Below are 15,864 nucleotides of genomic sequence, written 5' to 3' on the forward strand. Positions count from 1 at the left end.
GTGCAGTGGTGTAATCATGGCTCACTGCAGCCTCAACCTCCTGGGCCCAAGCAATCCTCCCACTTCAGTCTTCTGAGTAGCTAGGACTACAAGCACGTACCACCACACCAGGCTAATTTTAAAATTATTTTTTGTAGAGATAGGATCTCACTGTGTTGCCCAGGCTGGTCTCAAACTCCTGGGCCCAGGTCATCTTCCCAATTTAGCCTCCCAAAGTGCTAGGACTATAGGCATGAGCCACTGTGCCCGGCCTGGGTATGTTCTTTTTTTTTTTTTTTTTTTTTTTTTTTTTTGAGACGGAGTTTAGCTCTTGTTGCCCAGGCTGGAGTGCAATGGTGCAATCTTGGCTCACTGCTACTTCTGCCTCCTGGATTCAAGCAGTTCTTGTGCCTCAGCCTCTTAAGTAGCTGGGATTACAGGTGCGCACCACCATGCTCAGCTAATTTTGTATTTTTAGTAGAGACGGGGTTTCACCATGTTGGTCAGGCTGGTCTCAAACTCATGACCTCAAGTGATCACCTGCCTCAGCCTCCCATAGTGCTGGGATTACAGCTGTGAGCCACTGCGCCCTGCCGGTTATATTCTTAAAGGGAGATTTTTTTGAGTCCACCAAATGGAGGACATGTATTATCTATTAAATGAGTTTTTTTAAGCATTTGAGTATTTTTTTTTAACTTTGTATGCCAAGACTTTTTTATTTTAGTGATATATACAAAATAAATGTAATGGTTTTTTTTTTTCGAGACAGAGTCTCACTCTGTCTGGAGTGCAGTGGTGCTATCTTGGCTCACTGCAAGCTCCTCCTCCCAGGTTCACGCCATTCTTCTGCCTCAGCCTCCTGAGTAGCTGGGACTACAGGTACCTGCCACCAAGCCCGGCTAATGTTTTGTATTTTTAGTAGAGACAGGGTTTCACCATGTTACCCAGGATGGTCTTGATCTCCCGACCTGGTGATCCGCCCGCCTAGGCCTCCCAAAGTGCTGGGATTACAGGTGTGAGTCACCGCGCCTGGCCAATAAATGCAATTTTAATCACTTGAGTTCTTCCTTATCACTGAAATATGTGCTTTTCTTTATTCTTGAGCGTCTTGAATCATCTGATGTTGAGGGACCTCCTGAACTGGATTTTCTTTTTTTCTTCTTTTCTTCCTCCTCAGTTTTGGCTTTTTGGAATGCTGTGGCATAAGGCTGTCAAGACTAGGATTCTCCCCTTAATCGTCACTGTCTTCTACTTCTGCAGTTTCTTCTACTGGTTCAGGAACTTTCTTTTTTTTTCTTTCTTCTTTGGAGGTTCACGTTCTTCAAGCATATTTTTCAGACAGGCGTAACTTAGGTGTCCACTTTTCCCACAAACATAACACTTAGATTCATCAAAGTAGTTCTGCCTTTGGGTGAACTCGGCTGCTCTTCTGTTGTCAATAGTGATGCTTGCTTTTATCACTCTACCAAATAACTGTTGTTTATTGCCCTAGTACTGTTTTGTGCAGATTATTTTATCGAAAAATAAAATAAATGCAACCTCTTTACTCTTCCTGGTATGTTTATATTTCATTATAGTAACCTTTACAACTTTGCTATGCTTGGAAAATATGCAGTATAAGTCATTATTTGTCAGGGAACAGGTGAGGTGGATATATGCTCTGTGCTTTTACTTGGAGCCAACTCACCGCTCATGTCTTCAGGTGGGGCAGACCCAGGAGACCAGAAGAGCGAGAGCCCTCGTTTTAGCTGGGGCTAAACCGTGACTTTTTTGCCCCTCACAATGGCCTTGGCATCACAGGTCCTAGGAAGGGTCAGGTGCAGAGACAAGAAAGTAGCAGCAGCAGTGCCTCTTTGCGACTGTGGGAGACCCAGGCCTGGGCATTAATGAGAAAAGCCAAAGGCCGGGTACCGTGGTTTGTGCCTGTAATCCCAGCTTTTGGGAGGTGGGCGAGAGGAACGCTTGAGCCCAGGAATTCAAGACCAGCTTAGGTAACAAAGTGAGACCCCATCTTTACACAAAAATTTTTTAAAAATTAGCTAGGAGAGATGGTGGGCACCTGTGGTCCCAGCTTTTCAAGATTCTGAGGTGGGAGAATCACTTGATCCCAGGAGGTCGAGGCTGCAGTGAGTCTCGTGAGCCTACAGTGAGTGTTCGTGCTCCTGCTCCCTAGCCTGGGGAACAGAGTAAGACCCTGTCTCAAAAAAAAAAAAAAAAAATGAAGCCGGGCGTGTTGGCTTACACCTGTAATCCCAGCACTTTGGGAGGCTGAGGCGGGCAGATCACGAGGTCAGGAGATCGAGACCATCCTGAGTAACACAGTGAAACTCCATCTCTACTAAAATATAGAAAAGTAGCCAGGCATGGTGGTGGGTGCCTGTAATCCCAGCTACTCGGGAGACTGAGGCAGGAGAATGGCGTGAACCCGGGAGGCGGAGCTTGCAGTGAGCCGAGATCGCCCCACTGCACTCCAGCCTGAGCGACAGAGCAAGACTCCGTCAAAAAAAGAAAAAAAGAAAAGAAAAGGCAAGACAACCAAGGAAGGTTTATTTTAACAGTTACTACTTGATGCCTTTTAACTCTCAAAGTGCATAAAGACTCAAGTTAGGATCATATACATTCAGTTGGTATTAGTGTAATTAGTTATTTACTTTTTGCTGTCCATTTTTTGTTGTAATAATAAAATAAAGAACCAGAAGTACATTGCCTGTCAAAAAGGGAAATGAATAATAACTATTAGTATTTTTTCATCTTTGGTGCTGTCCACCTCTGTTTATTAGAAATAAAATTTGGAGGCCCAAAACGGTGGCTCACGCCTGTAATCCCAGCACTTTGGGAGGCTGAGGCAGGCAGATCATGAGGTCAGGAGTTTGAGACAAGCCTGGCCAACATGGTGAAACCCCGTCTCTACTAAAAATACAAGAATTAGCTGAGCGTGGTGGTGGGCACCTGTAATCCCAGCTACTCAGGAGGCTGAGGCAGGAGAATTGTTTGAATCCGGGAGGGAGAGGTTGCAGTGAGGCGAGATTGTACCATTGCACTCTAGCCTGGGCAACAGGGTGAATCTCCATGAGGGGAAAAAAAAGAAAATTTGGAGAAAGCTGTAGTTTGGCCAGGTTTGTGTATGTGTGGGTATTCAAACACAAGCAAACCAAAGCCCTAACATTCGTATCCCTTTTGTCTCTGGCCAGAAACTCAATGGTGGGATCCCCAAGGCTGCTTGTGCTACCATAATCGAAAAACACATACTATATATAGCAGACAGCATTTGACTTCACTGAAAGCAAACAGTGTCCTTAAAAGTTAAGGCAAGGCCAGGTGTGGTGGCTCACGCCTGGAATCCCAGCACTTTGGGAGGCTGAGGTGGGTGGATCACCCACCTCAGGAGGTCAGGAGTTCGAGACCAGCCTGGCCAACATGGCAAAACCCCCATCTCTACTAAAAATATAAAATTAGCTGGGCATGGTGGCAGACACCTGTAATCCTAGCTACTCAGGAGGCTGAGGTAGGAGAATCGCTTGAACCCGGGAGGTGGAGTTTGCAGTGAGCCGAGATGGTGCCATTGCACTCTAGCTTGGGCAACAGAGCGAAATTCCATCACCAAAAAAAAAAAAAAAACAACAACAAAACTTAAGGCAAATAGGCAATCAGAATGATTAAATTTAGGTTTCATTTTTTTCCCCAATATAAGTAAAAGAGGGAAAAGATATTCTCTAAAAACGAAGGACTTGAAAGAGCTAAGAGAGTAAATAGTTTGAAAAACATGTTAATTAAAGTTCTCTTTCTTGAAAGTGAACATTGCTCCCATTGGCATTAGCATCTTTCCTTTAGGGCTTAAAATACCTTCTTTGGGAAGACATACATTTAATTTAGGTTTTCCAAATGCTTATACTCTGATCTAGCCTTCAAAAATCTCTCTCTTGTAACTTAAGGGGAAAAATTATTTACTTGTTTACTTTATTTTATTTGTGAAACAGGGTCTCACTCTGTTCCCCAGGCTGGAGTGCAGTAGTACAATCTCAGTTCACTGCAACCTCTACCTCCTGGGCTGAAGTGATCCTCCCACCTCAGTCTCTTGAGTTGCTGGGACTACAGATGCACACCATCATGCCTGGCTGATTTTTGTAGTTTTTGTAGAGATGAGGTTTTTACCAAGTTGCCCAGGCTCAAGTGATCTGCCCACTTGGGGCTCCCAAAGTGTCAAGATTACAGATGTGAGCCAGCACACCCAGCCAGGAAAACATTTATTTTCAAAAATCAGTTTATCTTTTTTTTTTTTTTTTTTAAGACAGTCTCGCTCTGTTTCCAGGCTGGAGTGCAGTGGCGCGATCTCAGCTCACTGCAACCTCCGCCTCCCTGGTTCAAGCGATTCTCCTGCCTCAGCCTTCTGAGTAGCTGGGACTACAGGCGCGCGCCACCACGCCCAGCTAATTTTTGTAGAGATGGGGTTTCACCAAGTTGGCCAGGATGGTCTCGATCTCCTGATCTCATGATCTGCCTGACTTGGCCTCCCCAAGTGTTGGGATTACAGGCGTGAGCCACCGCGCCTGGATTAAAATCAGTTTATCATTTTAACCCTTTGGGAAGACAGTTCTATCTGATGTAACCTATTGAAATATTGTCTGTAATAGTCTTGGGAACAAATACCTAGTAGTGAACATAAACTGGAATTTTTTGGGGGATATGTGTGATCCAAAAATGTATGATTCTAAGAGAACCTCTTTAGAGCTGATACTCTCCTTCCAGACATTGGAGAGACTAATATAGAGTCTTGGAAAACTACAGACTAATATAGAGTCTTGGAAAACTAAGGTTCACTGATAAGAAATGCATAATTATTTCTACAATATTTTGCTTGAATTCTCAGTGTTAGGTTTTGTCTTTTGTTGCTTTCAGCACATGGTAGAACACTAGTCCCTTCACTGGCTAGAATTAATTTCCCACTTTTGGGATCTAGCTCGTGGCCTTGGCTAGGAGAAGAGAGTCCCAGTGATAGATATTATAGCACAGAACCAAACCACTCAGGCCACTTTCAGATTATAGATGTAAGGTTCTCATGTCCAGATTACCTTCAGAAGTCCTTAAGGAAAGCACATGAAAAGGGCTCTGAAGGCAACACTTTCAGAGATAAGTGATTGTCAATTTGAATTCTCCTTGAAGCTGTCAGTGTTAAAATACAGTGTTGTTAAACAGTCCTTGCTCAGAGGTCTCCTGAGGAGGGAAAAGTTTTGATCATGACAGGGCTTTTCTTGAATATAGTCTTTGGCTTTTTGGCCTTGGATCCTTGACAGTATGGATAAATAGTAGTTGTTTTCCTGAAGTTTAAAACATTTTTAGAGATAACTGAGCATTATACAAGTAAATTCAATGCAACCTTCTAAGCTGAAACATAAATTTCTAAAATACAATGGGCCAGGCACGGTGGCTCATGCTTGTAATCCCAGCACTTTGGGAGGCTGAGGTAGGTGGATCACCTGAGGTCAAGAGTTCGAGACTAGTATGGCCAACATGGTGAAACCCTGGCTGTACTAAAAATACAAAAAATTAGCTGGGCGTGGTGGCGGGTGCCTGTAATCTCAGGTAGTCAGGAGGCTGAGGCAGGAGAATTGCTTGAACCTGGGAGGTGGAGGTTGCAGTGAACCAAGATCTTGCCATTGCACTCCAGCCTGGGTGACAGAACAAGACTCTGTCTAAAAACATAATAATAATAATAATAATAATAATAATAATAATAATAATAAAATACAATGGAGAACTCTTGGAACATAGTTTAAGTGTTTTCTTAAGCTGTTAAGTTCTGGGTTAATAATAATTTTTTAAAAATACAACACAGTGAGGCTGGGCACATTGGCTTACACCTGTAATCCTAGCACTCTAGGAGGCCGAGGCAGGCAGATTGCCTGAGCCCAGGAGTTCAAGGCCAGCCTGGGCAATACAGTGAAACCCCATCTCTTCTAAAATACAAAAAAATTAGCTGGGCGTGGCAGCATGCACCTGTAGTCCCAGCTACTCGGGAGGCTGAGGCAGGAGAATTGCTCGAACCCAGGAGGCAGAGGTTGCAGTAAGCCGAGATCGCACCACTGTACTCCAACCTGGGCAACAGAGTGATACTGCGTCTCAAAAAACAAAACAAAACAAAAAAAACACACACACAGTGGGTCTGGCGCTATGGCTCACTCCAGTAATCCCAGCACTTTGGGAGGCTGAGGCGGGCAGATGACCTGAAATCAGGAGTTCGAGACCAGCCTGACCAACATGGAGAAACCTTGTTTCTACTAAAAATACAAAATTAGCTGGGTGTGGTGGCATATGCCTATAATCCCAGCCACTCAGTAGGCTGAAGCAGGAGAATCACTTGAACCCGGGAGGCTGAGACTGCAGTAAGCTGAGATTGCACCATTGCACTCCGGCCTGGGCAACAAGAGCGAAACTCCGTCTCAAAAAGAAAAAAAAACGACATAGTGAATCATGATCTGCGTTTTAAAAAAATACGATAGACGGGCCGGGCAAGGTGTCCCATACCTGTAATCTCAGCACTTTGGGAGGCCAAGGCGGGTGGATCATGAGATCAGGAGATCAAGACCACCCTGGCCAACGTGGTGAAACCCATCTCTACTAAAAATACAAAAATTAGCTGGGTGTGGTGGCACACACCTGTAGTCCTAACTACTCAGGAGGCTGAGGCAGGAGGTAAAGGTTGCAGTGAGCCACGATTGTGCCACTGCACTCCAGCCTGGCGACAGACCGAGACTGTCTCAAAAAAAAAAAAAAAAAAAAAAAAAAGACATTAACAGATTACATTGCACAAAATAAGAGAGTTATGTTATTTGGAAAATATTTTATTCAACTATCTATGTATGCGTATATTGGGTTGCAATGTAAACTATATTTCTTATTGTAAGTCTTGATCAAAAACTTTGATGTTTACATTATACAGACTTACTTGGTAGTAGGAGTTTCTGTCCTATGTTTAGAAGATATTACACATCAGACATTCTGAAACTTATAATTTTGAACATATTACTATATATTTAATTAGAATTGACAATATTGGCCAGATGTGTGGCTCATGCCTGTAATCGCAGCTCTTTGGGAAGCTGAGTGAGACCCTATCTCAATAAAAGAAAAAACAGAATTGGCAATGCTCAGTTATTATGGAATGGGGAAAAACTGTGTTGTATCACTAGATAATGTTTATAACTCTAATACACACACCACTTCACACCTCACAGTGGAGAGCCCCTACCAGTGTAAACTTGGTGAGATGTTTCCTGTATGTCAAGTCCATCAGGTTGGGAAAACAACATGGAGACCCATTGTGTTAGGCCATCACTGAAGGAACTTTTACAAAGACATATCATTATAGTTAGCCCTGATTTCTGAATTTTTCCATTGTAACAGGCAAAACTAGATGGTGGAAGACAGCAATGGAGACCTGTCCTTATGGCTGTGACTGAGAAGGATTTGCTGCTCTATGACTGTATGCCATGGACAAGAGATGCCTGGGCATCACCATGCCACAGCTACCCACTTGTTGCCACAAGGTAAGTAAGACTAAAGATAAGGAAATAAAATATTTATCCTACTCTAAATCTACAAAGGAATTTTAAAGTGAATTCTGTTACCTTAGGTGCCTAAAAGAGCATTTAAGTAGCAGATGCAGACAAAAATTTTTTCTTTTACAATCTTATTGATCATTTTGCAGCTGCTAGCTCAGAATAAATTGTTTTTTTCCTGAGCATTTTTGTGTGTACCTTTTAAGTTGTCAAAGAAACTTCCTAACTGTTCCCTTTCAAGACTTGCTTAGTCATGAAGATTATAGGGGTTTTTTTTTTCTTTATTTTATTGACTGTGACTAGAAAACCACTGAAAATTGTGGCAGCCTTTTGACTGAGTGATGAAATCATTTAAACCAGAATGTGGTACTGTGGATAAACCACACAACTCAGCCAAAATATTGTTCAACTTCTCTTTCTAATGTAAGAACACATCATTTTGATTCTATGAAATAACCATTGATTTGACCTGAAGCCACAGGGTGTTTCTAGCATTCCACATATGGAGGGCTGAAAGGGAAAAGAATAGAGAAATTTAGACTTGGAAGCCAAGATGTCTTAAGGGATCATAACTGTGAAACTAGAAAACATACCCAAATTCAAATTTTTTTGGACTTATAAAATAATCAGGTGTTGGTATAACTCAAAAACTACACATTAAAGAAGAGTGTCATGGGAAAGTATTTGGTAGTCAAAAGAGCTAAATGCTGAAACTATCTGGAATATCCCAGTGGGAATAGTGGGGTTTTCCTGCTTTGAGGAGACAAAGATTCATGTAAGGCAGAGTATTCTTTGCATTACAGGAAAAGTTTCACTTTAAAAGATTTCCTTAACTTACCACATATATTATTCTTCCCTTACATATATTATTCTTTTTATAAAAAAAATCGTTTTCACATAGGCTTCCAGTAGTATCTCCGTAATTTAGAGCTGGAGCTCCTAGATCACAGAATGAAATAAAGGATTTGCTGAGCCTCAGTATTAGGGAGGTATGCCCTCATTAATTCCTTCAGGACAGAATAGTCCTGCAGAAAGACTGAATTTAATTATCAGTTTCTCTTTTAAAAAAATAAAATATACAGTATTGTTTATTGTAAATTTCTTAATATTTGGTTTTTTAAATCCCCACTAAATTATAACCTCCTTGAAGTCAAGAACTCTGATTTAGTCATCTCAGCACTTCCCACAATGCTTTGCATGTAGGAGGCTATCAATAAATCTTAGTTGAATTAAATTCTTTACTTAAGTTATAGTTTCTCTGTCATGATTACATTAGGAACTTGATGATAATCCTATAAAAATATGTGACCGTGTCTTAGTAATTATAATTAGAGCAAATAAATTTATATTTTCCAAAGATTTAGAGTTTAGGAATATGGCTCTGGAGATCTCTTAAGTTTAAATTTTGTAGAATCAGCTTACACTTTGGTTCTGATCATAGAATGCAAGGAAGGTAGCTTTATTCTTTTTTAAAATGTGTGCACCTGGAAGCATGAAGCAGAAATTTATCACATTCCATAGATGAGCTTTTGTTTAATACTGGAAATTATAATGCCATAAGCAAATAATTTCTTGGCTATCAAGTAGATTAGGCATGGACCACCAAAGCACTTTGGTACTAAAGAATGAGATGGGGTGGTGTGTGTACTATCACTGGTATTAATTTGCAAGTAGGGAAAAGATATAGACAAGATTTAAGAGCTAAAATTATAAAACTCGTAGAATAAAATATAGTAAATCTTCATGACTTTGGGTTAGGCAGAGTCTTCTCAGATATGATACCAAAAGCACAGTTAACAAGAGAAAAAATAGATAAATTTGACTTTAAGAAACTTGAAAGCTCTTGTGCTTCAAATGTCACCATCAAGAAAGTGAAAAAATAACTCACAGAATGGGAGAAAATATTTCAAAATCATATATCTGACGAGACTTGTGTCTAGAATATATAAAGAATTCTTGTCCAGGCATGGTGGCTCACATCTGTAATCCTAGCACTTTGGGAGACTGAGGCAGGCCTATCATCTGAGGTCAGGAGTTCAAGACCAGCCTGACCAACATGGTGAAACCCCATCTCTACTAAAAATATAAAAATTAGCCAGTGTGGTGTTGCATACCTGTAATCCCAGCTACTCAGGAGGCTGAGGCAGGAGGATCGCCTGGATATGGGAGGCAGAGGTTGCTGTGAGCTGAGATTGCACCACTGCACTCCAGCTTAGGTGACAGAGTGAGACTCTTGTCTCAAGAAAAAAAAAAAGAATTTTCCAAGTCAGTAATGAAAAGATAAATTACGCAATTAAGAAACAGGGCTGGGCGCAGTGTCTTATGCCTGTAATCTCAGCACTTTGGGAGGCCAAGGTGGGTGGATCACCTGAGGTCAGGAGTTAAAAGACCAGCCTGACAAACATGGTGAAACCCCGTCCCTACTAAAAATACAAAAATTAGCCAGGCATGGTGGCGTGGACTGTAATCCCAGCTACTTGGGAGGCTGAGGCAGGAGAATTGCTTGAACCCAGAGGTGGAGGTTGCAGTGAACTGAAATCTCACCACTGCACTCCAGCCTGGGTGACAGAGCGAGACTCCCTCTCAAAAAAAAAAAAAAAAAAAGAAATGGGAAAGTGATATGAATAGATATTTGTCCAAAGAAGATATACAAATGGCCAATAAGAACATGAAAAGATGTTCAGCATCCTTAACCATCAGGGAAATGCAAATCAAAACCACAGTGAGATATCATTTCCCACCCACTGGGATGGCTATAATTAAAAAGACAGATAAAATAAAAAGTGTGAACAACGATGTGGAGAAAATGGAATCTTTATACACTGCTGGTGAGAATGTAAAATGTATACTTGCTGTGCAAGGCAGTCTGGCAGTTTCTCAAAAGCTAAACGTAGAGTTACGCTGTGACCCATAATTCCATTCCTAAGTTATGCCCAAGAGTAATGAAAACTTATGTCCACATGAAAACTTACATATGACCATTCATAACAGCATTATTCACAATAGCCTAAGAGTGGAAACAACCTAAGTGTCCCTCAACTGATGAACGGATAAATAAAATGTGACATATCCACACAGTGGAATACTATTTTGCAGTTAAAAACAATAATGTTCTGATACACACTACAGTGTAAATGAATCTTGAAAACATTATGCTAAGTGAAAGAAGCCAGACACAAACAACCACATACTGTATTGTTGCATTTATATGAAAAGTTCAGGATAGGCAAACCCAGGATAGACAGAAGGTAGATTAGCCGTTGACAGGGGGAGGTAGCTAATGGGTACAGGATTTCTTTTTGAGATGATGACAATGTGCTAACAATGAATGTGGTGATGGTTCCTAAATTCTGAATATACGAAAGACCATTGTACTTCAAGGGATAAATTGTATGGTGTGTGAATTATATTTTAATAATTCAGTTATTTCAATAAAATAATTAAACCCAACAAGATTGAAAAGAGAGACTGTTTCATAATAAACTGAATGTTATACTAAGTGGTAGCATGCTACTGAACCTTTCTGTGACACATATTTTTCATTTGTTAAGTGTACCCTAATGAGGTAGGGTGGGTGTGAGTATTAAATGAGTTTATACTAATAAACTGCCTAGAATGGTGCCTGACACATTGTAACTGCTCAATGTTAGCTGCTTTAATTATAATATTTATTATTAAATGAAAATTATGCCCAAGAAGAATTCTTTGTAAAAAGCATAATAATTAGGCCAGGTGCAGTGGCTCATGCCTATAATCCCAGCACTTTGGGAGGCTGAGGCAGGCAGATCATGAGGTCAGGAGTTTGAAACCAGTCTGACCAACCTGGAGAAACCTTGTCTCTACTAAAAATACAAAAATTAGTCCAGCGTGGTGGCACACACCTGTAATCCCAGCTACTTGGAAAGCTAAGGCAGAAGAATCACTTGAACCCTGGAGGCAGAGGTTGCATTGAGCTGAGGTCATGCCACTGCACTCCAGCCTGGGCAACAGAGCGAGACTCCATCTCAAAAAAAAAAAAAGTATAATAATTAGTTTAATTTGGTCATTGTTAAAGGAGGAGCTCTGGCCAGGCGCAGTGGCTCACGCCTGTAATCCCAACACTTTGGGAGGACGAGGCGGGTGGATCACGAGGTCAGGAGATCGAGACCATCCTGGCTAACACAGTGAAACCCCGTCTCTACTAAAACTGCAAAAAATTAGCTGGGTGTGGTGGCGGGCGCCTGTAGTCCCAGCTACTAGGGAGGCCGAGGCAGGAGAATGGCATGAACCTGGGAGGCAGAGCTTGCAGTGAGCCGAGATCGCGCCACTGTACTCCCGCCTGGGTGACAGAGTGAGACTCTGTCTCAAAAAAAAAAAAAAGGAAAAAAGAAGAGCTCTTAGCTGGGTGCCATGGCACATGCCTGTAATCCCAGCTTCTTGGGAGGCTGGAAGGGTCACTTGAGCCCAGTAGTTCAAGACTAGCCTGGGCAACATAGTGAGACCTCTCATCTCTAAAAAATTAAAAGAAAGGAAAAGGAGCAGTTTTTTGATCTGCCACCAATTTTTACAGATAGTCAAAGTTTCATATTAAAGGTGAGGAATTCAAACATGCTCATTCATGCAAATTGAACTCACCATTAATTAAATGGGTGGGTCATATAGAGCTTCCTAGACTGCCTTCCTTTCTCTATTCCTTTCCTTATTCTTCCCCTTCCCCTTCCCTGCCTTCCCTTTCCTTTCCTTTTCCTTTCTTTTCTCCTCTCTCTTCCTCTCTCCCTCCTTCCTTCTCTTTTTTTCTTTCTGACGAACTCTCACTCTATTGTCCAGTCTAGAGTGTGCAGTGGCAGGATCATAGCTCATTGTAACCTCAAACTCCTGGGCTCAAGCCATCCTCCCACCTCAGCTTCCCGAGTAGCTAGGACTATAGGCATAAGCCACTATGCCAGGCTAATTTTTTTAGCCTGTGTTGCTGTGTTGCCCAGTCTGGTCTCAAACTCCTGGGCTCAAACAATTCTCATGCCTCCGCCTCCCAAAGTTCTGGGATTACAGGTGTGAGCCACCATACCAGTTCATGTTGTTTCTTAATAAGTTTAATTAATTCATGTTGTTTCTTAATAAGTTTAATTAATGTAACAACAGGGCTTCTTTACTCCTTGTTCAGGAAGTACTGGTGGATTAGAATAAACAAGACAGATGAAAGGTTTAGTTTTTCCATGTGGCCATGTTGGCAAGGTAGAATTGGTTGAAGTCACTGCACAATAGAATTAAGTGGGGCTTAATCATCCTCTACCAACCAGAGAGGGGTAAAGGGTAACCCTGAGAGAGACCAGAAGATGAATCCAGACCAGGAGGTATCCTGCAGAGGGAGGCAAGGCCAGAAAGTGTTTTTAATGTAGGGGAAAGAGAACATTTGAGATTTAAACGAATAATGAGAAAGGGCTGAATGTTTAATTTCCCTAATTCTATTGTTAATACTTTGGACCATGTTCTTACACGTGTATGAGACAGAATAAAAAAGGATTACATAAACACACAGGTAAGGAAAAGAAATTAAGGATCTTTATTATGTTAAACAAAGTAGATAATCCTGAAAAATTAAGAGTTGATTGTACTTCAAAATCAAATAACATCCTTAGAGTAACATAAATTAACCATGAGCTGCCGTTTATATTTTTGCACATTTACAGATTCTTCGAAACCAAAGCTCTGTATGTGCATGGATTTTAATAGCTGATAGTTCAGGCCAATGAGGAATAAGTGAAGGCATGAAAGTGATAAATGAGGAGGATTTTTATTTTACACATTTCTTGAGATTAAAGCCAGATACATGACACAGGTAGAAAGACACCGGTTTTACAGGAGCTCTGGATTTTTCAGGATATGGATTTTGTTGTCTTTTCCTATAAGCTTTCTTTGGAAGAGAAAAAAGATCTCAAAAAAAAAAAGTGTGGTGACTTTAGAATGTGGAATATTGAGTAGTGCTGTGCTTATGGGACTTGTGGGGCAAAAGCTGCCAAAATGCCTTTGCATGAACTCATCTGGCCTCTCCACAAAAGGGGGGCCTTTTAGCACTGTTCCCAACCAACCGCTGTTCAGCAAGAGTCCAGCATCTGGTTTGAATTAGATTCCCTTTGCCAAATATTTCATAATGAAATCTGTAGGAAAAAATTCTCTTAGACTTTATATTTTTTAATGTCTGTTTTGGGATTAGCATTCAAACTGAATATGATAAAGTATCTATTGCTTTCCCCAACACTTTGTCTTACTTGGATCATATGTAGAGTAATTTTGAAATTTATTTAACTCTTTCTAAGGTAGCTAATGTTTAATTGGCATGTTGGTTTTTTGGGAATCAGCTCAGTAAAGCAGTTCTTTTTTTTTTTTTTTTTTTTTTTTTTTTTTTTTTTTTTTGAGGCGGAGTCTGGCACTCTTGCCCATACTGGAGTGCAGTGGCCTGATCTCGGCTCACTGCAAGCTCCGCCTCCTGGGTTCACGCCATTCTCCTGCCTCAGCCTCCCGAGTAGCTGGGACTACAGGCGCCCGCCACCTCGCCCGGCTAGTTTTTTTGTATTTTTTAGTAGATACGGGGTTTCACCGTGTTAGCCAGGATGGTCTCGATCTCCTGACCTCGTGATCCGCCCGTCTCGGCCTCCCAAAGTGCTGGGATTACAGGCTTGAGCCACCGCGCCCGGCCAAGCAGTTCTCAAAGTATACTTCGTGGACCTCTGCAAGATTCCCTTTACAGAGGCCTTGTGAGTTCAAAGCTGTTTTCATAGTAATACTAAAATGTCATTTGCTTTTTTTTCATGTTGTTGGCATTTGCACTGAGGGTGGGTAAAATTGCTGGCACCTTAGCATGAATCAAGGCAGTTGGCACCAAACTGTATTGGGAGTCATTGTATCTGTCCCCACGTGGACTTGCAGAGGGAAAAAAATGCCATTTTAACTTCAAAATGTCTCTACTGAAATAGTAAAAAATATTAATTTTATTTAATCTTGACCCTTGAGTATTCATCTTTGTAACATTCTGTGTGATGAAATGGGAAGTACTCATGGAGCACTTCTGCTACATACTGAAGAATGACTGTTGTCTCAAGGAAAAGCACATGTGTGATTGAATTCTCAGCTGAACTCCATGCTTTTTCATGGAAACATCATTTTTTCTTGAAAGAATGACCGATTGACAAACACGTTTAGTCAGACTTGGGTATTTGTCAGATCACCAAAATGAGTCTGTAACTTAAGGAAAACACTGACAGTATTAGTTGCCAATGATAAAATTGTAGCTTTCAAGCAAAAATTAGAATGCTGGAAAACTCATATCTGCTACTGTGAGCTTGTAGTGGTAATATCAAATGAGATTTTTTTCATCTTTTATAATGAACCATTTTTAACATGGAAAATCTGTGTAACTCAGTGAACAAATATTTTTCCAAATGAATGATAAATGATGTTGCAAAATTATGCACGCATAAAAAAGATCCATTGAAATTTCAAGGGAAACCAGTTGATTTTTAATGTAAACATGATACAGAAACTGTTGATAAGGTTTCAGATTCCACGTTGCAATTAATCTTTATGAAACCACTTGCTGAGTTTTGGTTCTGTGGACAGAAGGCTATCCACATCATCTGAATGGGCTATTAAAATACTCTTCCCTTTTCCAACTACATATCTAGGTGAGGCTATGACTGCATACTACAATAGAATGCTGAAGCAGATGTTAAAATTCAGCTATTTTTAAGCTAGATATTAAAGAGATTTTATTTATTTCTCTTTGATATACATTCCTCACCAAATTTTTAAAAATCCTTTATAGAAAACATTGTCAGGTGAGTGAATCCTTATAAATGAGGTAGTATTTTGTTCTGTTACACAGATCTACTTAATACTTCTTTAAAATAGGCAAAATATAAAAAGTGAGGCCAGGAGTGGTGGCTTATGCCTGTAATCCCTGTACTTTGGGAGGCCGAGGCAGGTGGGTCGCTTGAGCCCAGGAGTTCAAGATCAGCCTAGGCTACATAATGAGACCTTGTCTCTACACAAAATACAAAAATGACCCAGGCACGGCGGCACACGCCTATTGTCCCAACTACTTGGGAGGCTGAGGTGGGAGGATTGCTTGAGCCCGGGAGTTCAAGATCAGCCAGGGCAACATAATGAGACCACATCTCTACACAGAATGTAAAAATGAGCTGCGCGTGGTGGCGCATGCCTATAGTCCCAGCTACTCAGGAAGCTGAGATGGGAGGATTGTTTGAGCCGGGTAGATGGAGGTTGCAGTGAGCCAACACCATGCCACTGTACTCCAGCCTGGGGGATAGAGTGAGACCCTGTCTCAGAATGAAAA

The 15,864-nt window shown here is 41.1% G+C and overlaps 1 protein-coding gene, 1 long non-coding RNA gene and 1 pseudogene across 3 annotated transcripts in view; 1 reads left to right on the plus strand and 2 right to left on the minus strand.

Annotated features, from left to right (window-relative positions):
• SNTB2 (syntrophin beta 2) overlaps positions 1 to 15,864 on the plus strand; it is a 114,727-nt gene that overhangs the window by 75,260 nt on the left and 23,603 nt on the right. For both annotated transcript variants that reach the window (XM_077984460.1, XM_001100304.5), the window contains exon 4: positions 7,381 to 7,523. In XM_077984460.1, coding sequence (XP_077840586.1) covers positions 7,381 to 7,523 — 143 coding nt within the window. The remainder of the gene's footprint in view (positions 1 to 7,380; positions 7,524 to 15,864) is intronic.
• LOC144337682 (uncharacterized) overlaps positions 1 to 15,864 on the minus strand; it is a 32,491-nt gene that overhangs the window by 5,508 nt on the left and 11,119 nt on the right. The gene's annotated exons all lie outside the window — the stretch shown is intronic.
• Positions 888 to 1,673, minus strand: LOC144337665 (zinc finger CCHC-type and RNA-binding motif-containing protein 1 pseudogene; annotated as a pseudogene).

Source organism: Macaca mulatta, chromosome 20 (genome assembly GCF_049350105.2).
Source record: "Macaca mulatta isolate MMU2019108-1 chromosome 20, T2T-MMU8v2.0, whole genome shotgun sequence".
Classification (NCBI taxonomy): domain Eukaryota; kingdom Metazoa; phylum Chordata; class Mammalia; order Primates; family Cercopithecidae; genus Macaca; species Macaca mulatta.